Genomic DNA, 25760 nt, shown 5'->3' with positions numbered 1-25760 from the left:
AAGTTTAAATGATAGCACTGGGTTTTAGTTTCCTTTTTCTACTTCCTCTATGTAATATAATTATTTTCTTGCTAAAAACTAATAAAAAGTTCTAAATAAAAATAAAGTTTTATTGATAAAGGAAAACAAAATGAACTTTACACTATTTTTCCTCAGCATTTCACACCTTTAAAAAGTGTATCAGCTATACTTATGTTCTAACCCAATGAGGCACAGGATTAACAGCCCTTAAATGATTGTATAACTTTACCCAAATAAGGAAACACTGTTACCATCAGTAGCAAAGAAACAACATTAAAAACTAACAAAAACTCACATTCTATGACAAAATACAAGACTTAAAAGAGGCAGCACTATCTAAAAACATTAAAATATTAGCTTACTGATTTATACTTCATGTTGTTCCACTGGCATATATCCTTACTCTTCAAAGCACAAGGAGCTGCCACTTGTGACTGAGCCCAGCACCTCAAAATCGGGAACTCTGAGAAAAGTAGTAGAACACAATGTCAGAAAATCTGAATTTGGACTCAAGGTTAGTCCTATATTGAACATGAACAAAAGTCATGGGATATGAGTCTCCAAACATTTTAATACACTATATATATGATTTGGACCCATCTATCACATACTGTTATTTTAGCATCTTTTTTTTAATATTTATTGTTTAGTTGTAGATGAATACAATACTTATTTTATTTATTTATTTTTTATGTGGTGCTTAGGATCAAACCCAGGACCTCACACACGCTGGGCGAGCGCTGTACTGCTGAGCCACAACCCCAGCCCAAGCATCTTTTTTTTATGTGGATGGATGGCTAAGAAATTACAAAATTATAAAGAAATCAAATTTGACTTAACAAATCCCCCCCGCCTTTTTTTTTTTTTGGTGGTACTGAGGGGGACTCTTAGTCAAGCTACATCCTCAACCCTTTTAAGACAGCGTTTCACTAAATTGCCCAGGTTGCCCTTGAAGTTACTATTCTCCTGCCTCAGTCTCCTGAGTTACTGGTATTACAATGCATGCATCACTATGCCTGGCTCCATTAAAAATTTAACACAAAAGATTTTTAAGGTATAACATTTTTAAAGTGAACACATCCTAAGCATATAACTTGATAAATTTCCACATGAAAAACACCCATATAAAGAGCATTCTGGCTGGGTGCAGTGGCACATGCTTATAATCCCACCAGCTAAGGAAGCTGAAGCAGGAGGATTGTGAGTTCAAAGCCAGCCTCAGCAACTTAACAAGGCCCTAAGCAACTCATTGAGACCTGTCTCTAAATAAGATACAAAAAAGGGCTGAGGATGTGGCTCAGTGGTTGACCACCCCTGGGTTGAATCCCTCGTACCATAAATAAATAAATACATACATACATACATACATACATACTCTGATCAAATCCAAAACAGCACTAGAACCACCACCACTGTTGCCTCAGAAGAGGCACTTTTCAAACTTTATTTAGAGTAAGTAAAAGATACTATTACTAGAAACAGAAAATTAGATTAGATGAGAAAAGTTATGATAGCTGAAATTTTTTTGAATTTCTCATTGTAAAAGGTATGATGGTGGCAGATGTAAAATTAAAAACATCCTATCTGCCAGTTTTTAGACACAGTGCTATTAATTTTATAAACATTCTAGTAAGCCAGCCCAAATTCAAGGATACAAGGATCCAAAATCTGAAAGGGGCTTCTTTAAAAAAAAAAAAAAAAACAACTCAATTCAAAGACTGTAAGATTGTGAAGAAGAAAAAGCAAAAGAATAATTTTTTTTTTCTTACTTTACCCAAATCTCCACAAAAAGAACAATTACAGAGCAAAACCAAAAGCTCATGAACAAAGTTTACAACAAAAGAGGTGACAGCTAGGCACAGTGGTACACACCTATAACACAGTGACTCAGGAGGGTGAGGTAGGAGAATGACAAGTTCAAGGCCAGGTTCAGTAACTTAGCAAGAATGTCTCAAAAAAAATTGGGGGGGGGACTGGGGAAGAGCTTAGTGATAGAGAACCCCGGGGTTCAATCCCCAGTACTGGAAAAAAAAAAAAAAAAAGCAAGTGATCTAACCATACCTCTGGAGTCAGCTGCCAATTTCTGGGAATTAAAGGAGTCAGAGGAACATGATGAACTGCATCATGGGTACAATTAGGAAAACACCAATCATGACAAACCCTACAGGTCAAATGGCCCAGGTCCTCTCAATACATTAGTTTTGAAGAAAAGAAGGAATGAGGAAAAACTGAACTAACAGGCATAATGGAAATAACAGATTTCTTTTAATGGACAAGATTAAATGATAGGGTCTGAGAATCTTGCCCATTATGGTAGTAAAAGTATTGAGAAACAAGGGAATGATTAAATCAGTAGAGTGAGTTAGTGTTAAAGAGAAGGAATAGACTATGAGTGGGAAAGAATATGTGAAGTTCCCACTAGGTGGCTGGCAAAGTTCTATTTCTTGAACTGGGTGGTAGTTACAAGGGTATTTGCCTTATAATAATTCTCTAAATTTTATATATATATATATAGTTTTTTTCTATACCTGGCTTCATTTTACAATCAAAAAAGTTTAAAAGAAAAAGGAAACATGCTTTTGCCATCCCTGTCCTTGACTGAAGACTTGGAATCATACCCTCAATTCTTATTTTCAACCCTCAGAAAAGACTTGAAATACGCACCTTGGTCACAATACATCAATAAATCTGGGTTGTTGACTATAACAAATGTTTCTTCATCTTTACTATGTGGCCGGTGATAACGATAGTGCACAGGCAAAAAGGCTTGGAAACAATCAATGCACTGTGCATCTTGTCTGGCGTAAATGAGAATTTCAGATTCCTTGGACAAATAGTTTGGGGCTTCTATATTAAAGTTTTCTGAAATCATCACTGCCTGTTGAAGAGAAAACAGACATTAATCAAGAAAAAGAAAAGAGGCTGGAGTTGTGGGCTCAGTGGTAGAGCACTTGCCTGGCATGTGCAAGGCACTGGGTTCGATTCTCAGCACCACATAAAAATAAATTAATTAATTAAATATTGTATCCATCCACAGCTAAAAATATTTAAAAAAAAAAAAAAAAAGAAAAAGAAGAAGAAGAAATGGATGAAGAAAAATAAAGACACAAGTAAAACCAGAAGACTGCAGTGCAAATATACAGAAGTGTCAAATTTACCCCCATTATCAACCTTTTTCATTTCCCTTCCATCCTCAAGTTTAAGTAGAAAACACAGGATGTGATCTGTGTATAATAAAAGTAAACTGGGGAAATTATACTCTGGGATGCCAAATTTACCCATAAAAAGTTATTTCTGTGAAATTTCCTTATTAACCTCTGTTTAGGTGACAAAACAGGTACCAAGAAGAGACTGTGTGAATAAAAACAGCATTATTTAATAAGTATAAAAGCTACTATGACAAAATCTATTAAACCTATATTAGGCTATAAATTATTAATATCATTCTGGTAATCTTCTGTTCTTTAGTGAAGTAACTAGAGTGGTAGTAAGATAGTACAATGTTGTCAGGCAAAGGTCAGCAACTCTTTCTACAATGTGTATAAAAGGTTAATGGAAAAAATGGCAAATGATTGTGTGTGTACAGTGCTGGAGATGGAATCTCACATGTTAGGTAAGCCCTCTATTGCTAAGTCCCAGGCCCTGTAAATATTTTATTCATTCATTCATTCCTCTGAAATAGGGTATTGCTATATTGCCCAAGCTGACCTCAAACTTGTAATCCTCCTGCTTCAGCCTCCCAATTAGCTGAAATTACAAGAGTGTCACTTTGCATGGTTTGCTTCATGCATTTTGAAGCTCTTTTATTAGGTGCATAAATATTTAGGATTGTTACTTCTTTCTCATGCACTGAACTCATTAACCAAAGGACCTGGTGACAGTCTTTGCTTGCTCCAAAATCTATTTCCTAATTTTAATATTGACAACTTTCTTTTGATTTTACTTTTAGCTTGTCTTTAAATTTAAAATACATTTCATATAAGCAACATAACAGTTGAGGAATATTGCTTTCTTATCTGAAGATCTTTATCTTTTAATAGGGATATTTAGAAATTTACCCTTAATATAGCTATTAATATGGTTAAGTTTAAGTACATCATCTTGTTACTTGCTCTCTACTTATAACATGGTCTTTGTTCGGATTAACTGAATTTTTTTTTTCTTTTGGTACCAGAAATTGAACCCAGGGGTGCTTAATCACTGAGCCACCAGAAGTTTGTATATTTTACTTTGAAACAGGGTTTCACAAAATTGCTTAGGGCCTCAGTTACTAAGGCTGGCTTTGAACTTGAGATCCTCAGCTTCCAGAGCCACTGGGATTATATGTGTAATCCACCAAACCCAGCTACCTGAATATTTTTTATAATTCCATTGCATCTGCTTTGTCACAAATTAGCTACGACCTTTGTTTTCGTGATAGCTTCAGGATTTACATGTTTAACAAATTACAGTCTACCTTCAAGTGACATTAAATGACTTCATGTTTCATTTCACAACTTTATAAAATTATACCTCTAATTTTCCCCATTCAACCTCTGTAATATTTGTCACACATTTTACTTTTATATATAGTACTAATACTACACTACACTGATGTTTTTGTCAGTAAGTCTCATACAGAGTTAAATTGTAAGAGAAAAAAGTTACCCTTTTAAGCATTCTCTTTCCCTTGTATAAATCTAGATTTTACTTGGTATCATTTTCCTCCCGCCTAAAGGACTTGCTTTAACATTTCTTGTAGTGGAGGTCTGATGATGAGTTCTTTCAGCTTCGTATATCTGAAAGCCTTCATTTCCCCTTCACTTTGAGACATTTTCAATAAGTACAGAATTCAAATTTCACAGGTTTTTCTTTCCATGTTTTATAGATGTTATCACAGTCTTGTTTACATTATTTCTGACAAATCTGCTGTCATTGTTGTTTTTGTTTCTCTGTATATGCAAGGTTTTTTTTCCTGTTTTTTTTTTCTTAGTTGTAGATGGACACAATATCTTTATTTTATTTATTTAGTTTTTATGTGGTACTGAGGGGGTCAAACCCAGTGCCCCACACATGCTAGGCAAGTGCTCTACCACTGAGCCACAATCCTAGCCCCCTCTCACTGCTTTTAAGAGTTTTTTTTCTCATTGTAGAAAAAATTGGTTGACATGTGACTTGTAGTTTTCTTCATGCTTCTTGGACTTAAGCATCTTAACCATATGTCAGTTTACAACTTTCATCAAATACAGATAGTCCTCAGTCATTATTTTTCAAAACTTTTTCCATTTTCACCTCTTTTTATTCAATGGAGATTCCAATTACTTGTATACCAGGTCACTTGAAGTTGTCGCACAAGTTCTCTTATGTTCCAGTCACCTTTTAAATTGGATCTTTTATCTTTTTACATTTTTGGTAGATTCTATTGCTATGCCTTCAAATTCATTAATTTTCTTGTGCAATATTTGATCTGCCATTTATCCCATCCAGAGTTATTTTTGTCTCACACACTGTAGTCTTTTTTCCACATCAGGTGGGTAATGTGATCAAAACATCATAAGAAGGTTTAGAGGGAAGCACATCTCACCCAGCATTGTGATCACCCCATCATCATACTTGGGAACTGAGGATTGGTCACACACTGTAATCTTAAATGTTAGTTCAGTGCTGTTTTTTTACAGTATCTTCCATGTCTCAACTTTCTGAACATACTGAATATAGTTACAGCAACTGTTTTAATGACCTGCTTCCTAATGCTAACATCTATGCCAGTTCTGGATTGGTTTCAATCAATTAAATAATCTCCTCAATATAGGTTTTATTTTCATATACACTTAAATAACTGCTAGATTTTGTGTGAGTCTGTGTAGTGCTAGGGATGGAACCCAGGGATTCGTCCATGCTCAGCAAGTTCTCTACCACTATGCAAACCCTTCAGGTCTCTGCTACTTTTTTCAAAGAAGTCATAATATTGTGAACCTGATCTCATTTGATGCTAGGTATTTCTGTATTCCTATATTCTTTTTTTCATTCAAAATGCTTTATTTACTCATTTTTGATTGCATATATTCTTTCCTATAAATAATATTCTTGAGCTTCGTTTAAGATGCAATTAGGTTAAGGGCTAGGGATATAGCTCAGTTGGTAAAGTTCTTGTCTTGTATGTGGAAGGTCCTGGGTTCAATCCCCAGTACCACAAAAAAAAAAAAAATGATGCAATTAGGTTATCTGGAAATGATTTTTGTTTTGTTTTGTTTTGGGGGGGGGGGGGGTTTACCGGAGATTGAACTCAGGGGCACTTGACCACTGAGCCACATCTCCAGCCCTATTTTGTATTTTATTTAGAGACAAGGTCTCACTGAGGTGCTTAGCACCTCACTTTTGCCAAGGCTGGCTTTGAACTCACAATCCTCCTGCCTTAACCTCCCCAGCCACTGGGATTACAGGCATGCGCCACTACGCCAGGCTGGAAACAGTTTGGTTTTTTGAGGGTCTTACTTTTAAGATTTGTTATGCAGGACTGAGGCAATGCTCAGTTTTAGGCTAAGTGCTCCCCACTAATGAATAAAAGCTGTTCTGTTTACTCTATCCATTGTCCAGTAAACTATGAAGCTTTTCTCAGGCTGCTCAGTGGAAAGAGACACTATACTCTTGGTGCTGTGTGAGACCAAGCACTGTTACCTCTCATTTTGTCAGATGGTTCTCCCCCTGGCATCAGGTGGTTTCCTCACATACATGCACTAATGAATACTCAGCTACATATTTGAGGGCAACCTTGTACGGATCTCTGGAGTTCTGCCTCTATGCAATTCTCTCTCCTCAAATATACTGTCCTGTGAATTCTAATGACCTTCCTTTCCCCAGATTCCTAACTTTATCTCAAGAAGTCCATCAGGCTCTGTTTGAGTTCCTCCTCCCTGCACTACAACCAGAAACCTCTCTCAAGGAAGTAAGCCAGGACAACCATAGAGCTCACCTTGATTATTTCCCTTCTCAGATATCATTGCCTGATAGTCAGTGACTTTTTTTTTCATTATTTCATGTATTCTAGTTATTTCAGGTGGGAGACTAAATCTGTTCCTTGTTCTCCAACTTATCCAGAGGCATAAGTATTAATGCCACATATTTTGATTTGGCAAAACATATGGTTTCAAAAACACTATTTTCACTTGGATCTATAAAATAGGAATTTAATATTATACTGTTCTTAAAATATATGACAAATTTGATTAAAAATATCTAGAGGGAGTAGGGACATAGATCAATGGTAGAGTACTGCCTACCATGGATGAGGCCTTAAGTTGGATCCAGTCACACTGTCTAATAGCCCTACCTAAAAATGAGGTGAGTATTTATTAGGTGTGTATCTTATCCTTAGTGAACCTATTTAAAGGCTTGCAATTATTTCCAAATTGCTCACAAGCTACTTAAAAAGCATTTTGTTATCATACCACCCATGTGCTTTGAGAGCCCAATTCTATTTATCTATAGGAAAAGAATTTAAAATCTCACTATAGCCAGATGCAGTGGCACATGCCTGCAATCCCAGCAGCTTGGGAGGCCAGGGCAGAAGGACTGTGAGTTCAAAGCCACACTCAGCAAATTAGTAATGCTCTAAGCAACTCATTCAGATCTTGTCTCTAAATAAAATACCAAAAAGGACTGGGATGTGGCTTAAGCACCCTCAGTTAAGCACCCCAAATTCAACCCCTAGACCAAAAAAAAAAAAAAAATCAGTCTAGGTATATAGGCATCAATTAATCCCTTTATATAAATTCCCCTTTATCCTCATCATAAAATACCACTTTTCATGACAAAATCTCTCTGCATAAGGAATTAGGCCACAGTCTCTCAGCTAGGAAAAGGAAAAGCATCTGATACATCAAGAAATAAACTTCTAATTACCTATCACAAATTTGGCATCTATTTTTGTAGAAATTTTTTAAATAAATATACTTAGAACATTATAATTAGGGATTCGAAAGATGGTTAGAAGATCAGTTAAAGAGAAACTTGTCAATCAATGTATAGGGGCATCCATTCCCTTCCACCTTTTCTTATAACATTCAAACTAATCAACCAAATCTCATCCCAATCAAAAGTGTGGGTGCTTTCACTTCCTTTTGGATAACCCTATCCAAACACTTTCATTTTCTTAGAACATGATAAGTGATTTTATTAAGTATGTTTAAATAAAATTCCAATTCACATAATTACAAGCCAAGAACCATGTTTAAATTTGAAACCTATTATTTTAAATTCTAAAAGCTTCACTTAAAAGTCATAACTTGGCAAAGAAAATAATGAGGTCCTCCCATATAGGAACACGTATCTAAACTGACATGCATACACACAAAAAAAACTTAGAACAAAGGAAGAAATATGGTAACTGAGGATTCAGAGTCAGAAACTTAGCATTACAGACCTTTCTTTATCTCCTGAATTTTAAGCCATGAGAATATATTTCTCTGTTAGAGAAAGTTAAAATAAATGAAAAAGGTGAAGAAATTGTCTTAAAACCACAATTAGAAATAAACTGCCATCGTGAATGACTACGAAATTCTTATGTGAAGCCAGGTGCAGTGGCACACGCCTGTAATCCCAGCAGCTCGGGAGGTTGAAGCAGGACTGGGAGTCAAAAACAGCCTCAGCAACTTAGTGATGCACTTGGCAACTTAGTGAGACCCTGTCTCTAAATAAAATATTTTAAAAAGGCTGGGCATGTGGCTTAGTGGTTAAGTGCCCTGAGTTCAATCCCTGATACCAAAAAAATAATATTATTAACTAAGACAATTTCCCAAAATTTGTTTTTCCCCACTTTGGTGGTACTAGGAATTTAACCCAAGGGTACTCTCCTCTAAGCTACACCCCCAATTTTTTTTTTAATATTTATTCTTAAGTTTTAGGGGAACACAATATCTTTATCTTACATTTTTGTGGTGCTGAAGATTGAACCCAGTGCCTCGTGCATGCTAGGTGAGCACTCTACCACTGAGCCACAACCCCAGCCCCTATACCCCCAATTTTGAGACAAAGTCTTGCTAAATTGCCCAGGCTAGCCTCAAACTTGCAATCCTCCTGCCTCAACCTTCTAAGTAGATGGCATTACAGGCATGTGCCACTATCTGGCCCAAAATTTCTTAATAAGAACCACCTGGGTTATTAAAAAAGGTGTTTGAAACCAAGCTAGATATACTAAATTGGGATTTCCCAGGAACACAATAATCTGTATAAAAAGTACCCATTATTTTTGTTCTTATCAAAGTTGGGTAAACTCTTGACTATGTGAGATTCATGTCAGGAAAGAGCAACAACTTTACAACCAGACAACCTTAGATTCATTTCTTGGCTCTACCATTTATCTATATGATCTTTTATAAGTTACTTGGCCTCCTTGTGCTTCAGTTTTCTTATTTATAAAACGGAGATAATACCTTCAGGAATGTTATAAAGATTAATTTTACCTTGCTTCCTTTAGAAACAAATATACAAAAATTAAACAAATATTAAATATTAGTTTCTTTTCCGAATTATACAGATAGCAGGGCATATGTCTATCTACTTTAACATATAGGCTATTGAAGCACTATTTATTAAGCATTCTTTTCAAGATACACACACACACACACACACATACACATATACATATATATATGTATGTTTATATACACACGTTTTGTGTGTATGAATACACATGAACATAATTTTCCTAAGTCACTAAACTATGAATCATTCTGCTGAAAAGCATTTAACTGGCTCAGTTTAGGTGGCTTAGTCCTAACAAATATTACTTACTGAAGAATACTCCCATCTCTGAAGATATCACTTTATACACTTCAATAACAATTTTAAAATACTATAAAATTGTCTTATCTACTATTTTATCTTAATCCAAATTATATCATTCCCTAAAAAAATTTATTAATGGCTGTACCTCTGTTATGTTTCTCTCTCGTAATGAAGCCAACTCATAAGGATCCACAAAAAGTCCTGTTGGGATATAGTGTTTAATTAAGAGTCTGCAGGTCTGTAAGTCCTCAATGCTTTCTCCAAATTTCACTTTTATTAAAAGGTCTCTGAAAAACAAGTGCATTTAAAATAAATTTCTTCATTTGATTGTTAAATGAACTAGCATAACATCATATCCATAAAAGTAAAAACAATCCCCAGTACAATCATCAATGAATCAATCAATTAATAGAAATCCCTTGAGTTTTTGCCAAATACCAAGATAAGCACAAGTGAGATATAACTCCACAAAACTGGGCAAAAAAAGACCAGGGAACTGAAAAGTGAAAAACTCCAAAATTTCACACAGGACTAACTGGATGACATTCAAGTTCCAACCAACCAATACTTACAGAAACTGAAGCACTCACTACAGACCCTAGTCTGGTAAGGCTTAGTAGAAAAATTAGCCTTAGAGTAAATGTCACTTTAGCTTTAAGAATATACATTTAGGGGAAAAAAATGGTTAAGAAAGGATTAAACAGATTGGGAGGCAGACGGATTACAAGTTCAAGGCTAGCCTCAAGCATCTTACTAAGTCTTAAAAATTTTTTTTAAATTTAATTTAAAAACAAGAAGGAATGAAGATATAGCTCAATGATAAAGTGCCCCTGGGATCAATACCAGTATCAATAAAAGAAAAGTATCAAGCTGATAAGTAACAACTGCCAAAAGAAGAAAACTCCTAAAAAAAAGTCACAACTGCCAAAAGAAGAAAAGCTCTAAAAAGTCTCTAAAAGAAGACAATCCAACTCAATAATGTTTGTATCAAAAACATTCCATGTTCAGCATCCTATAAAATGTTACTAACAGATGCAATTAAGCAGGGAAATATGACCAGGAAAATATTAGTCCATAAACACAGACCTAGAAACGACAAAAGTAACAAAATGGACATTAAAACAGTATTTGTACGTACACCATATAGGTTCAGGGATTTAAAGACAAGCATGAACATTCTGAAAGAAAAAAAGGGTAATTTTTTAAAAAACTGAATGCAATTTTAAGAGATAAAAAATAAGACTCTTGAAATAAAGTTACCCAGATGTGATTAAAAACAATTAGATACTGAAGAATAAAAAGATCACTGACTTGGTGACAGAGCAGCATAACTATCCAAACTGAAGCATAGAGAATAAAGAAGAATGGGAAGAAAAAATAAATAGTTTCGGTGATCTTTAAATAGCAATAGCAAGTGGTCTAGTATATGTACAACTGGAGTCCTAGAAAAAGAGGAGAGAATGTGACAGAAAAATTAAAGGCTGAAAATGTTCCAAGTTTCATGAAAACTATAAGCCCATCAATCTGAGATGTCCAACAAAACTTAAGCAGGATCAACATAAACAAACCACACCAAAGTATATTATTCTCCAATCAAAAAATAAAGAAAAACAGTCAAAGGCTATCAAGAAAAAGTTCACTTTGTAGAAAGTAACTACAATAAGCCTAAGCCATAAGACATAGCATAAGTAGGCTGCAACTGTACAAGACTGGGCATATTTATAGTAATAAAACAAAAAAAGCTGTCAGTCTATAATTATTCATCCTGGAGAAAATCCTTCCAAAATGAAGGCAAAATAAAGACTAAGACAAACACAAACTAAGTGAATTTCTCACTGCAAGAAGAGTAAAAGATATTCCTCAGGTAGAAAATGATAAACAAATGGAAACATCCACAAGAAAAACTCTTGAAGAAATGGTAAATATGTGGGTAAATACAAAAGACTTTTTTGGCCAGGTCTGGTGGTGTGAACCTCTAGTCCTTGCTACTTCAGCAATTCCACTTCTAGGAATTAAAAGAATCAAAAGTAAGAATTTGGAAAGATATTTGTACATATATACTCCTAGCAACATCATTTGCAATAGCCAAAAGAGAAAAACAATCCAAGTGTCCATCAACATTCAATGAAATATTATTCAGCTTTAAAAAGGAAGAAATTTTCTGATATATGCTCCAACATGAATGAACTTTAAGGATATTATGCAAAGGAAAATGAGTAAGTCACAAATATTGTATGATTCCACTTATATGAGGTACCTAGGGAAGTCAAATTCATAGAGACATGAAGCAAAATGGTGGCCAGGAGCCAGAGGAAAGGGGAGTTATTACTTAATGAGTACAGAATTTCAGTTTTGTAAAATGAAAAAAGTAATATGGAAGAATAGCAGTGATGGTAGCACAACGATATGAATGTACTTAAGGCCACTGAAGTGTACACTTAAAAACTGTTAAGATGACTTTTTATGTTATGGGTATTGTATCACAATTAAAATAAATAATATAAAAAATATAATTGAAGCAAAAATAACAACAATGTAATTAGGAGTTTATAACAGAAGTAAAACATATGACAACAAAAGCATAAAGAAGTTAATCTATTCTAAGATTTATAATCAATTTATTCCAAATAAGATGAGAGAGAAAAAACTAGAGAACAAACAGAAAAAGAAAGAGAAAAAAAGTAGCAAGGTGGATAAATTTAAACCAAAATAACTATATCAATATTTACATAAAAGTTGGGGCTGCTGTTGTAGCTCAGGGGTAGAGCACTTACCTAGCATGTGTGAGGCACTGGGTTTGATCCTCAGTACCACATAAAAATAAATAAATAAATAAATAAAACAAAGGTTAAAAAAAAAACTCTACATAAAAGTTAATGGTGTGGGCAGGCACACTTACATACACCTGTAATCCCAGCAACGTGAGAGTCTGAGACAGAGGATTGCAAGTTTGAGGCCAGCCTTGGTAACTTGATGTGACTGGCTTGGAACAAAAAAATAAATAAAAGAAATGAAACAAAAAATAACTTGAAATAAACTCAATTTTAAAAAGGGCTGTGGATGTAGCTCAGTGCTAAAGCACCCTGGTACCCAGTACCATAAACAAATTCAAAAAAAAAAAAGAAATGGTCTGGCCAGGCACAGTAGCATATACTTATAATCCCAGCAATTTAGAGATTGAGGCAGGAAGACTGCAAGCTCCAGGCCAGCCTCAGCAACTTAGCAAGACCCTATCTCAAAATGAAAAAATAAAAAGGGCTGAAGATGTAGTTCAGTAGTGGAGAACACCTGAGTTCAGTCCCTAGTATCACAAAACCAATTATAAAAAATAATAAAGTAAATGGTCTAATCATTCCAATTAGAATATGGAGACTGACAGACTACATGAAATAGAAACACTTGACTACATGCTATCTACAAAAAACATTAAACAAAAGACATAGATTAAAAGGATTAAAAATACATTCAAATATTAATAATAAATAGGGGTGGCTATTTATTAGAACTTTTTATTTTTTATTTTGATACAGAGTCTCACTAAAGTGCCAAGGCTGGCCTCAAACCTGCGATCCACCTGCATCAGCCTCCTGAGTCACTGGGATTACTGGCATTTACCAACACACCTAGAGTATTTTTAAATTTTTATAAAGAAATTTGTCTTAATTATCTTTCAGGCAACATTTCTTCATCTTGTTCACAGACACCATATAAAACTTTATTTAAAAAAAAAAAAAAAAAAAAAACTTCCAGCTGGGTGCAGTGGCGCATGCCTATAATCCCAGAAGCTCAGGAGGCTGAGGCAGGATAGCGAGTTCAAAGCCAGCCTCAGCAAAAAGCAAGGGGCTAAACAACTCAGTGAGACCCTGTCTCTAAATAAAATACAAAAAAAGGCTGGGGATGTGGCTCAGTAATCAAGTGCCCCTGAGTTAAATCTCCAGTACACACACACACAAAAAAAAAAAAAACTTCAAGAAAATCAGATACACCATGACTATAGCACTTCCCTGATCTACCTATCTACCAACTTTATAAAGGAAATATTTGTAATAAATTCATGATAACTTCCAGCGACCACCTCTTCCTGTTCTGTGTTCATAAACCAACCTTTTAATAATCTGATCTAGAATTCTGCCCAGAATCTACACCAACACCAAGCTCACAATTTTGTAGTTCTAACTTCCAGATTATCCAAAGGTTATAAACATTAGTTCAGCAATCTTTTTTTTTTTTTAAAGAGAGAGAGAATTTTTTAATATTTATTTTTTAGTTTTTGGTGGACACAACATCTTTATTTTATTTTTTATGTGGTGCTGAGGATCGAACCCAATGCCCCACGAGCGTGCTACGGCTTGAGCCACATCCCCAGCCCTAGTTCAGCAATCTTTTAAGCAAATTCTCCTACTGCAATGAGAGTTCATCAAGGAAGGGAGACTCTGAACTTATTTACAATAGTAGGCCCTTTTGTATGATTCCCTTATGTATTCTGCACTTTAGTTCTCTACTGTGAATATTTGTTTGGCCCTTTCCAGAGTAGAAGTAAATCTTTGTGACCAAGAAGAAAAGGAGCAAAAAAGTTCTAATGTTCTATAACTTGTTAATCCTTCCTCATTCATTCTAGCAGCAAGACATCTGCTTTAAACATAACTAATAAGCCTTCTGGGAAAAAAAAGGATTACTGACATTTTCTATCTTAAACAACTCAGATTTCTACTTTCTGAATCTATTATGGGTGCTGTCATTCTTTATCCTTCGTTGGTTTTATGTCCCGTTTTCATTCTGTGTAATTGGAAAACTACATTTCTTATCACAATAGCCTCTACAAGTACTTCTTTTTTCCTTATTAGAATCATTTTTATCACAACAGCCTCTACAAGTAATTCTTTTTTCCTTATTAGAATCATTTTGATGGCACTGTCAAATTTACATTATTTAGTAGCCCCATTCCTCTTGAAATTCAGACCATAACAATAGTTTTATATATGCTAATAGAGAGAAGCTATGTACCTAGTCTAACTACCTGGACATTGCTTAAAATGTGTCTCTGGAACTCCATTAAAAACTTTCAGAAGTGCCCTCTCACCATCTTCTCTCCCAAATTAATCTTACTACTTTACCATCACATCTCCTCTTTGACTAAAACTGGCTTGCTTAGCTTGATCACCTACCTCATTATAATAATGGCTAACATTTCCCTAGTATATCAAGGAACTTTCTATATATTCTCTGACTTAAACCTCACAACACCAATGAGGAAATACTAACATTACCCAGTTTTACTGATAACAAAGAAAAGACTTAAGTAACTTGCTTGCCTAAGGACACATAGATAATGAGTACCTACATCTTGAGGCCAAATCTATCGAAGTAACAGCAGCCCAGGTTTTTTTTTTTTTTTTCTCTCTCTCCTGGCCCTGCATATGCTATACTAACTTGGAAGAGAGGGGAAAGAGGAATTTCATGTAAGGTGACTATGAAATGAAATTATTTTAAAATCACAGGTATCATAATGTATAGAACAAATAAAGTTTGGGGAAGTTTTCTTATGGAACTGTTTCATAGCTTTTTACCAGTCCAAAGATCTTTAATACTGCAAACACTCATCTTCATTCATCTTTTTTTCCCCTCCCAGTGCTGGAGATTGAACTCAGGGTCTTGTATGTGCTAGAAGAGCGTCCTACCACTAAGCTACACCAAAAGTCTTACTCATCTTTTTCAAACAATTTTATTTGAAACCAAGTCTAGTAAATAAGAAATAGTGATTCAGAGTGTTGTATCAGACAGTATTTAAGAGCGTGCATAGCTTTGAATAATGGGATAATAGTATTAAATCTGAGTCAGTGCTTTATCACCCTAACTTCTACCAAATGATTTAACTTCTCTGAACCCTAGTTTCCACATCTGAAAAGCAAGAAAAAGTTCATGTGTCTCATAGCCATTTGTGATTTAATGGAGCACTGCATATGTAGCTATTGTCTGTCTGTCTGTCTGTCTGTCTGTCTATCTATCTATCTATCTATCTATCTATATATATATAAATTAAAGTACGCATGGTAAACAATGTTTTCTTCTTTTCTCCACTGTTATTAAAACCATTATTTCTGGCTGGGCGTGGTAGTGCACACCTGTAATCCCAGCAGCGGGGGAGACTAAAGCAGGAGGATTGTGAGTTCAAAGCTGGCCTCAGCAAAAAGTGAGGCACTAAGCAACTCAGTGAGACCTTGTCTTTAAATAAAATACAAAATAAGGTTGAGGATGTGGCTTAGTGGGTGCATGCCCCTGAATTCAATCCTGAGTACAAAAAAAGAAACATTATTTTTAAGTATGAACCACTCGTGATAAATCTCTCACTGATAAACTTTAAAAGTGATTTTTCAATTTATCTGTTTCAACTATCAACTTTTTAATCTAAATTATAAGATAGTATTTTAATATAAATATGGGCAACTTACCTGTGGAAACCATCTTTCAAAACTTCTTGCCTTAAAATAATTTCAGAACAAGTGGCCCTTATGCCTATAAGAATGAAAAGATTTTTTAAAATAAGCACTCAATGAAAGAATATTTAAATAATCAGAAAATAATTATTTCAATAGGTTTTACTTGCCAGAAAAGTAGTCAATCTAAAAGCAAACAAAAACAAGTTTGAGCTACCTCTAAATCTATTTCTAGTACAACATAGTGGTTAAGAATACTGACTATGGAGCCACAACTGTAACCCCAAAGACTCAGGAGTCTGATATAGAAGGAAGCCAGCCTCAGCAACACAGTGATGCCCTAAACAACTTACTGAGACCCTGTCTCAAATAAAAAATAAAAAGGGCCAAGAATGTGGCTCAGTGATCAAGTGCCTCTGAGTTCAATCCCCAGTACTAAAAAAAAAAAAAGAGGGGGGCAGATATTGACTTTGGAGTTAGATTGTCTGATTTCAAATTCCAGTCTGTCACTTAATAGTGATGTGTCTAGGCAAGATAGTTTCTCTCTCTATGGTTATCGTAAGAATTTAGGATATGGAGAAACACTTAGAACAGAGCCTACCATATGGTAAGTGCTCTATATAAGTGTTTGTTATTAATAGTACTTTAGGGTTGGGAGTATAACTCAGTGGTATAGCGCTTATCTAGCATGCCCGAGGCCCTGGATTCAATCTCCAGCCCACCACCAAAAATATTTAGTTAGGTGATTCCAGGACACCAAAACAGAAGAAAATGGCTAAAGAGCCAGGAAATCTATTTTAATTCTAGCTCAATGAAACTATGCACATATGAGAGACATAATAGAAACTTCTGTATTCTAACATCCATGCCTATAAAACTGGGACAATTGTACATTTATGCCTTGTGGAGATGTTGGGTTAAATAAAAAGGCAAGAAAACTGGAGTCACTTAAAGACTAAATGGGTTCCTTTGTAAACTTAGAATAATTAGAAATCTTACTATACTGACACCATGCAAAATTCAGACACTAAAAATTACTTAACACTCAATGTAAGTGTCATAAAACTAAAGATTCAGTTTCTATCACCACCAATACTACCAGCACCTATCTTGCTATAGAACTTTGCCCCATCTCAAGTTAGAACTATATAGAAAGAATATTAAAACAAACACACAGAAAACTACATATTATGGAATATTACTGAACACGTTAGATATAATCCTGAAAGGATGTATTAAGAAATATGATTTGAAGAAACCATTTGAAATTAGGAAAAAAATATTAGAAAATGTTACTTTTACATTCAATCTTCCACCTGGGGCTTTCATGTTTTCTTTTAAATTTCACAACCAGCAAATAGGCAAGCAAAATTACTTTCATTAGTACATACAGGAAACTCAGACTTATAGTTAGCAACTGGCTCTGGGCATAAAACTAAGTGACTGATTGGAAGCAAGTTTTACCATTTATTGATTGATTGATTATTTGTGGTACTGAGGATTGAACCCAGAGGTTCCCTATCAATGAGTTCATCCTCAGCCCTTTTTTAGACAGGGTATCCTGAAATTTCGAGGATGGCCTTGAACTTACAATGTTCTTGCCTCAGCTTCCCAAACTGTTCATTACAAGTGTGGACTTGCCTGACTTTATTTCGTACTGGGGATTGAACACAGGGGCACTCAACTCCAGCCATTTTTTGTATTTTATTGAGATACACGGTCTCACTGGGTTGCCTAGGGCCTTGCTAAATTACTGAGGCTGACTTTGAACTCATGATCCTCCCGCCTCAGCCTCCCAAGCCAGTGGGATTACAGGTGCGCACCACTACCTTGCTTGCCTGACTTTTTTATAAAAGCCTATGATATTTTCACTCTTGGCTACTTAAAGAAATCTTATTTGATTTGGAGAAGCATATAATTTTTCTCCAAATAAACAGATACCATCTATCTCTCAAATTAATAGGCTTTTTAATTCTTTTTAGATATACATGAACATAGGGTGTATTTGGATCTATTATACACATATGGAGTATAACTTCCCATTCTGGGTTATTCAGATGTGGAGTTTGACTGTTCATGTATTCATATATGAACACAGGAAAGTTATGTTCAATTCATTTTGTGTCTTTCCTATTCCCATCCCGCCTACTTTCCCTTCATTCCCCTTTGTCTAATCCAATGAACTTCTATTCTGTTCACCACCACCACCAGTATTGTGTGTTAGCATCTGCATATCAGAGAGAACATTCCACCTTTGGTGTTTTTTGGGTTTTTTTGCAATTGGCTTATTTAACTTAGCATGATAATCTCCAGTACCATCCATTTACCAGAAAACATTGTAATTTAATTCTTCTTTATTGCTGAGTAATATCCCATTGTTTATATACCACGTTTTCTTTATCCATTCCTCTGTTGAAGGGCACCTATGTTGGTTCCAGCATAACTATTGTGAATTGAGCTGCTATAAACATTGATATGGCGGCATCACTGTAGTATTCTGATTTTAAGTCCTCTGGGTATATGCTGAGGAGTAGGATAACTGGGTCAAATGATGCTTCAATTCCAATTTTTCTGAGGAATCTCCATGCTGCTTTCCAGAGTGGTTGACAATATGCAGTCCCACCAGCAATGTATGAGTGTATCTTTTCCCCACATCCCCGCCAACATTTATTATTTCTTGTATTCCTGATTATTGCCATTCTGACTAGAATAAGATGAAATTTCTGTGTAGTTTTAATTTGCATTTCTCTAATTGCTGGAGATGTTGAACATTTTTTTATGTTTGTTAACTGATCATATTTCTTCTGTGAAGTGCCTATTCAGTTTCTTTGCCTACTTATTGATTGGGTTGTTTTTTTGTTTTGTTGGTGTTAAGTTTTTTGAGATTTTTATATATCCTGGAGATCAATGCTCTGAGGTACAGGTGGCAAAGATTTTCTCCCCTTCTGTAGGCTTTCTCTTCATATTCTTGTTTCCTTTGCTGGGAATAAGCTTTTTAGTTTGATATCATCCTATTTATTGATTTTTGATTTTACTTCTAAAGGAGTGTCACGGAAGAACAGTTCCTAAGCTGACATGATGGAGAGCTGGGCCTACATTTTGTTCTAATAGGCACAAGGTCTCTGGTCTAATGAATAGGTTTAAATTCTATTGGGATGAACTCTAGAGTAGTAAACCATTCATCCTGGGGTGGTAGAAAAGCCAATTCACAAATAGGCAAGCAAATATTAGTTACTTATGATATTTAAGACAAAAGTATCATTTCAAATTGAAGATCAAGCATCTGGATTCACTTTCAAGATTTTTTCCCTTTTAAATATTATTCGGTTGAGGTGGCCTAAATGGTCTCTGTCAAGTGACCCCTTTTCAATTATAAAATGCAAAGCTAGAGAAATCTTTACAGATGTCAAGTCCAGCTGCTTGAAAATTCTCTTTGTTCTGATAATCCTTTTTAAAAATAAATTTGGAAGTGTAATTCTGTAAACACACAAAAGCAGAACTGTGCTGATTGACACACACTAGTCTAACACCTTTATTTTACAGGCGGAGAAACTCACACGGTTTGTGCTAACTTTCCCTCCCCATCCAAACGCGGTCATTGCATTGTAATTTCTCTGGCAAGTGTCTCTCTCCCACTATCCTGCAAGCTCCATGATTGGCTCAAGGCTGGATCCACAGCACTTGGCAGAACATTAAGGCTCACGGACTCGGGTCCAAAGATATGCATCAACTCCTGACCCACCCCCGAATCATAAAGAAAACCTAACCCAAACCAGTCAATCACCAAAGAAGTTTGTAAACAAAACTAGTTTCCTCCGCACACGCACAACCCAAGTCTTTGCTCTTCTGGGATTCTCACACCTCTCAGGGCACGGAGGTTTTTCTAGCCCGTTAGTCGCTGGAAGTTTCATGCAATGCAAAATGCTTCCCCGCTGTACTTCTTTTACCATATTTTAAAACAGCGCTCCAGTCCCACTTCGGACGGACTAAGCCCGGACTAAATCTCTCCAAACTCCCGGAATCCGCCAGACAACAACGAGCAAGGGGAGGGAAGAGGGGAGGAGAAAGGCACGCGGCCTTTGTTTTAACCTCCTCCACCTCGCCCTACCCTTCCAGAGTGCCGCGCAGAGTACGCGAGGCACTTCAGCAAACCGCGGCGCGGAGATGACCCTACAGCCTGGAGTTTCTGCCAAGCCCCACCTCACTCCCGAGCCCCGCCCCCTTTACCAGCACCGAAGGGGGCGTCAGAGGAGTTGGCGGCAGGCGTTTGGGTGAGCCCAGCCGCCCCGAGGAGCAGCCAGGCCACGACCCGGACAGCCACGGCCCGGGCAGCCAGGACGCCGGCGGGCGGGCGGACGCCCGAGAGGAGCGCGGGGACCAGATGCAGACGCAAAAAGGAGCCTACACACGCCTCACGCAGCTCCTAGAGTGCGCAGTCACCGAGTTAAGGGACTAGGACCGAGGGCTAAGTGCAACGCACGCCCGCGGCCTTGCAATTTCCCAGTTCTCCACAGCACCGGCACCACAAAGCTCCCGCGAAACGTAAAGCGGCGGGGCCGGCTCCAAAATGCGCTCTCGTGCCGCCCCGCCTCCCGCGGCCCCGGTAGGAGGCGGGGCAAGGAGCGACGCAAGCGTCGTGACGTGCACCCGGGCTGTTGCTGTGGGAACGGTTCGAGGGGTTCGGGAGGGCGGGCCGCCCAGCGGGCCCTGGACCAGGCTCTCAATCCTGAGAGCTGGCGGTTTTCGCTCGGAGCGGGCCTCCTCCGCCCGTGCCTGGTCCTGGAGTGCTTCGGCCTCTTACATAGGAATTCACCCCGCGGTGACGTCAGCGATCTGTGGCTATGGCCTCTTCCTGCAGCGCCAGGCTCCGCCCGGCCTCAAAGTCGACCCAAGTGCGCTCTGGTGCTCTGCGGTTGGGTGGAAACAACCCTCTCCCAGCGGTTTAGACGTTGGCCTGCAGGAGAAAAACATTTTCTGTACTTCTCTAAGGGTAAGAAGTCATCCTTACACTGGTAGGGACGTGAGTAGGGAGAGGTTATTTACCCATTGGGAAATCGTATCTCTTTAGGTTCTGTGGGGGACAATTATCAAGACCTTCGCAGTCACTTATGCCTGGGCAGAAAAGTATTCATGTCTAAGAAGAATAATTAGGTAATGTGCCGTCCCTTGTCCTGAACTGAACGAAATCTGTAAGCAGCCTAGAGAACACCTACTGCAGATGGGAGTGCTTTTGTGCTTTGCAGTTGGGTGGAAACAACCCTCTCCTGGTGGTAGGACAGAAGGCTCTAGGGCGGATGTCTCTAAGAGTAGCGTGTGTGTCTATCTTAAACTGAAAATAGCAGAATAATCATGTTATTTAGAAATGTGGGGATAAATTTGGGGGGGGGGGAAGTGCCTAAAAGAATTGACTCTTGTTGACTATGGAGATGGGTAGAGCAGAGGACAGTAATTTTTTTGTTATACTCCTCCTGGGATTTATGTTATATTCCAAGCAGAATACAAACATTTTTTAGTAAAAATGAAAGTTAAACTTGAAAGAGAAAATAAAGTCTTATAGTATCAATTGCATACATCATTCCCAAGTACATCATCCATCTGCTGTAGTGTGTGCAGTTTATATTGTGCTCAGTAGAATCTCCTAGAAAGTTTAGTAACATCAAATTTTAGTGAACTGGGAGTAGTATTTGATCATTGCATCGTATCAGAGGCAGAGCACAAATTCTCACATCCAACAATAAGAAGTAATAATATAGATTATAAGACAAATCCACATAGCAGCTATAAAAATTGCCTTTTAGTAAAATATGTATTAATGACATAATCACATAGGTTAATAAAAGTAAATAGTATATATGATGTAAAAATATATGACAGTTTAAAAAATAAAACCGTATGCATAGGGAAAAAAAGGATGAAGTAATCAAGGGAAGATTAATTCATGTTTTCTTCCTCCCCTTTCCCCAGTTTTCTACAATGAGCATGTATAAATACTTTTAAAATATTTAAAAACTACACTCTTATAGTGAATTTCTAATAAAACTAAGTTTTCCCTCCCACTCTACCTCAGTTTTTGACAATTTTCAAATCTTCCTGGGAATGTCATAGCCACATCTAAAGCAGTTTTTATAATTAAATGTATTTGACACTGAGCGTGAAGAAGGGAAGAAAAAACAGAAAGTGCTAATCTGGAAATAGCTCCATTTTTTATAGCTGGAAGAATATCACATAGTGAGAAAAATAAGCTGAAATAAAGGCCATGTAAACATTATTGACCTGTATGTGAGAGACAGATTCTCTATCAGGCCTCTTTGGTCAGGTTTCTGGACTATAAATACTTGGATGACATACAGGAGCTATGTGTTATATTAATAGATAGCATTAAGAAGTATGTATAGAATGCCAACTACATTCCAGATATTGTGAGATGTTGTGGTGAAAATGGATATGCACCTTCATGAAGCATATAAACTGGAAGGGAAGATGAATGATTAAATGAACAATTTCAGAAACACTCTCTGTGAGTAAACTAATTGAGCAAGTATACAGGAGTCAGATTTGGTCTGACAAACCTTGTAGGACAATTTTTTTTTTTTTCTTAAGAGTACTAAGGATTGAACCCAAGGGCACTCAGAGCAATATCTACAACCCTTTTTATTTTTTATTTTGAGGCAGCATCTTGACAAGTTGCCCAGGTGCCTGGCCTCCAACTTGGGAGCTTCCTGCCTCAGCCTCGTAAATAGGCAAGATTACAGGGTTTGCACCATTTGCCAGCCTGACAAAATGTCAAAAGTTAAAATAACCATGTACCTTGATATAAAAAGTGCCTGATACACAGTTTCTTAATTGATAAATAGGAAAGACTCCATAAGTCAGTTCTTGGGTTCACTCAGGGGTTCATATACAGTCTTCAGTAAGAGTGTCATATTCTAAGAACTCCATCTGAATTGTACTCCCAGCTCATATGTGAACATACCTACATCTTTCAATGAACCAGAGAATCTTTTTCTTTTTTTTTTTTTTTGTCCAAGGGACTGAACCCAGGGGCACTTTACCACTGAGCTACATTCCCAATCCTATTTTTATTTTGAGATAGTGTCTCACTAAGTTGCTGAGGCTAGCTTCAAACTTGCAGTCTTCCTGCCTTAGCCTCCTGAGCCATTGGGATTACAGGTGTGTACCACCGTACCTGGCCCACCCAGAGAAACTAAGGGATACAGACTAAGAGCCAAAATGAATTTCAGGCTAGGCCTCTAAGTATTGAGCTTCATAGGCTAAGCATGCATAGAACTGGACTACAGCTGCCTATGCTGGGAAGGTGGGGCCAAAGAAAGAAGATTTATCTATCCAACACCTAGTTGTTTTGTTCCCCTACCCCTGTCTGCAGAAATTATTATGCAACTAACACATTTTCATCAGGTTTCCTCTGATTTACCCTGAAAGTTATGTGAGAATGATGTGCACTGCCAAGAAATGTGGAGTTAGATTCCGGCCTCCAGCTATTATCTTAATCTATGAGAATGAAATCAAAGGAAAGAGTCGCCAGCGCATCATGCCAGTCCGAAATTTTTCAAAGTTTTCAGGTACCTCATATTTTATCTTGCCTTCTAAAATGTTCTCTAAGTCGCTTAATAAGTACAGTTTGAGTCTCTTACAATGACGTGACATGGACTTCAGAGTCAACAGATGTAGATTCAAATCATGACTTTATCGGGGACTAGATGTGTGACCTTTGGATAAATTGACAGTGAGCTTCAGTTTCCATATCTATAAGAGGAAATTGATCATTTTTTTTTGAGTTCTTTAACTGATAATTTAATCCTTTTCAGAATGTTGTGGACTAAATGAGATAATATTATTCAGTAATATTAATTCACTTCTCTTCCTCCAAATGTTTTTAATTTATAATCTTAACATTTTATTACTACCACTACTGCTGCCTAAAAGCTATAATGCCATTTTTTTCTTCTTAGATGTGCTCTTCAGTTGAAATTTTTTACATCTCCACAAAGTGATTTTAAGTAAAAAATACATCCATCCTTCCCCCTTCACACTCAATTTATTATAAAAGAATAGTTTTATAAATAGTTAATTCCAATAAAGCCATTTAGCCACTTGTCTATAATGTTGATAATGATTTCAGGGTTCTGAGTTTTTTGTTGCATTTTTGTTCTTGGAACAGTTTGTGGTGCATTAATTGCTTGTGGTGTATATTATATATGTAGTATATGTTTTCCCCCTTTCCTAGACTGCACCAGAGCTGCTGAACAGTTAAAGAATAATCCACGACACAAGAGTTACCTGGAACAAGTATCCCTGAAGCAGCTAAAGAAGTTATTCACTTTTTTACGAGGTTACTTATGGGGACAGAGTTTGGCAGAAACGATGGAACAAATTCAACGGGAAACAACCATTGATCCTGAGGAAGACCTGAACAAACTAGATGACAAGGAGCTTGCCAAAAGGAAGAGCATCATGGATGAACTTTTTGAGAAAAATCAGAAGAAGAAAGATGATCCAAATTTTGTGTATGACATTGTGGTAGAGTTCCCACAGGATGAACAACTGCAGTCCTGTGGCTGGGACACAGAGTCAGCTGATGAGTTCTGACACCAAACACTCAATTTATTGGGGTAGAAACATAGATGTATTCTAGAAATATCTGTAAAGAACACCAATTATATATATTGGGTCATAAATCGAGGACATTTATATCTACTATGTAGGTGCATGAGGAATAGAGGAAAAACAATATAGGAATCTGCCTTTAAGGAACTTGCAATCTAATTGGGAGATAACTCAAAAACTTATGAAAAGCTAGTTAACAGTATTAAGCAGCAAAATATTAGAGCCAGATAACAGAGGCTTAGATTATTATAGGTTAAAATAGTCAGCAAAGACTTTTCCTTTAATGGAGAGATAGGAGTTTGCCTAGATCTTGAAATGGTAGTATTTATATAGATGCATATGTAGGATTCCAATTGAGGGCAGTGGATAAAAGGTGAAAGGATGTTAAAGAGACAAGAAATAGAAATTTTTATTTGAGGAACAGTGAGCAAATTATGGTTTGATGAGATTAAGGGGCATATATGGTTACCAAGAAATTATCCTTTATGCATTATGCTTTTAAATATATGAACATTCTTTTGTATGTATACAGCCCTGGAGTAGAAAAGTACCTCTGCAAAATTCCCTGCTGCTGCAAGTGGATGTTATGTGATGGATATGAGGGGAATTCTGCTCCTCTGGGATAAGGAAATGTATACTAAAGACATTTCTAAATGTATACTAAAGAAACCAGGAACCTCTTCCCATAAGTGAGAGAGGTTTGTTTGTAAAATGGGAAATCCACCCATAATAAATGAACAATAGGTACTGCCAGTTTAAACCTATTCATGAGTTTGAATGTACAAAGAAAGGATTTTTATTTAATAAGGTTATCTGTATTCAGATACATTTGTTTTTACTCAAATATTATTTAATTGGTAAAAGTCCTATACTTTCTATAAGGAAATTTAGTATTAAGTAAAACTGTAAAAACAA

At 36.6% G+C, this 25760-nt stretch overlaps 2 protein-coding genes and 1 non-coding gene across 9 annotated transcripts in view; 1 reads left to right on the top strand and 2 right to left on the bottom strand.

The window, feature by feature from the left end:
* Positions 1-20643, bottom strand: part of Pigx (phosphatidylinositol glycan anchor biosynthesis class X) — a gene marked incomplete at its 5' end in the record, with an annotated part of 23154 nt that extends 2511 nt beyond the window's left edge. Inside the window, 5 exons of the mRNA XM_015486711.2 lie at positions 384-484; positions 2686-2899; positions 9932-10073; positions 16236-16299; positions 20448-20643. Coding sequence (XP_015342197.1) covers positions 384-484; positions 2686-2899; positions 9932-10073; positions 16236-16299; positions 20448-20643 — 717 coding nt within the window. The remainder of the gene's footprint in view (positions 1-383; positions 485-2685; positions 2900-9931; positions 10074-16235; positions 16300-20447) is intronic.
* Positions 5525-5628, bottom strand: LOC125613675. Its single transcript, XR_007344236.1, has one exon. It is a non-coding gene; the product is annotated as a small nucleolar RNA U13 (small nucleolar RNA).
* Positions 20626-25760, top strand: Cep19 (centrosomal protein 19). Of its 7 annotated transcripts, none has more exons than XM_048794117.1 (5): positions 20626-21210; positions 21289-21371; positions 23661-23800; positions 24191-24237; positions 24464-24589. In XM_048794117.1, exons 1-4 carry the CDS (start codon positions 20788-20790, stop codon positions 24205-24207), a joined length of 663 nt encoding a protein of 220 aa, XP_048650074.1. In that variant the 5' UTR covers positions 20626-20787; the 3' UTR covers positions 24208-24237; positions 24464-24589. The 7 variants fall into 7 exon arrangements, 6 of the variants coding, with proteins under 6 accessions (XP_048650074.1, XP_048650073.1, XP_015342311.2 ...); XM_048794116.1 differs by having other exon boundaries at positions 23637-23800; XM_015486825.2 differs by lacking the exon at positions 24191-24237 and having other exon boundaries at positions 20854-21210; positions 24466-25760.

This window comes from Marmota marmota, unplaced genomic scaffold, assembly GCF_001458135.2.
Source record: "Marmota marmota marmota unplaced genomic scaffold, marMar, whole genome shotgun sequence".
NCBI lineage: Eukaryota > Metazoa > Chordata > Mammalia > Rodentia > Sciuridae > Marmota > Marmota marmota.
Note: the sequence above shows the minus strand (reverse complement) of the source record. Positions and strands in the feature narration are given on the sequence as shown.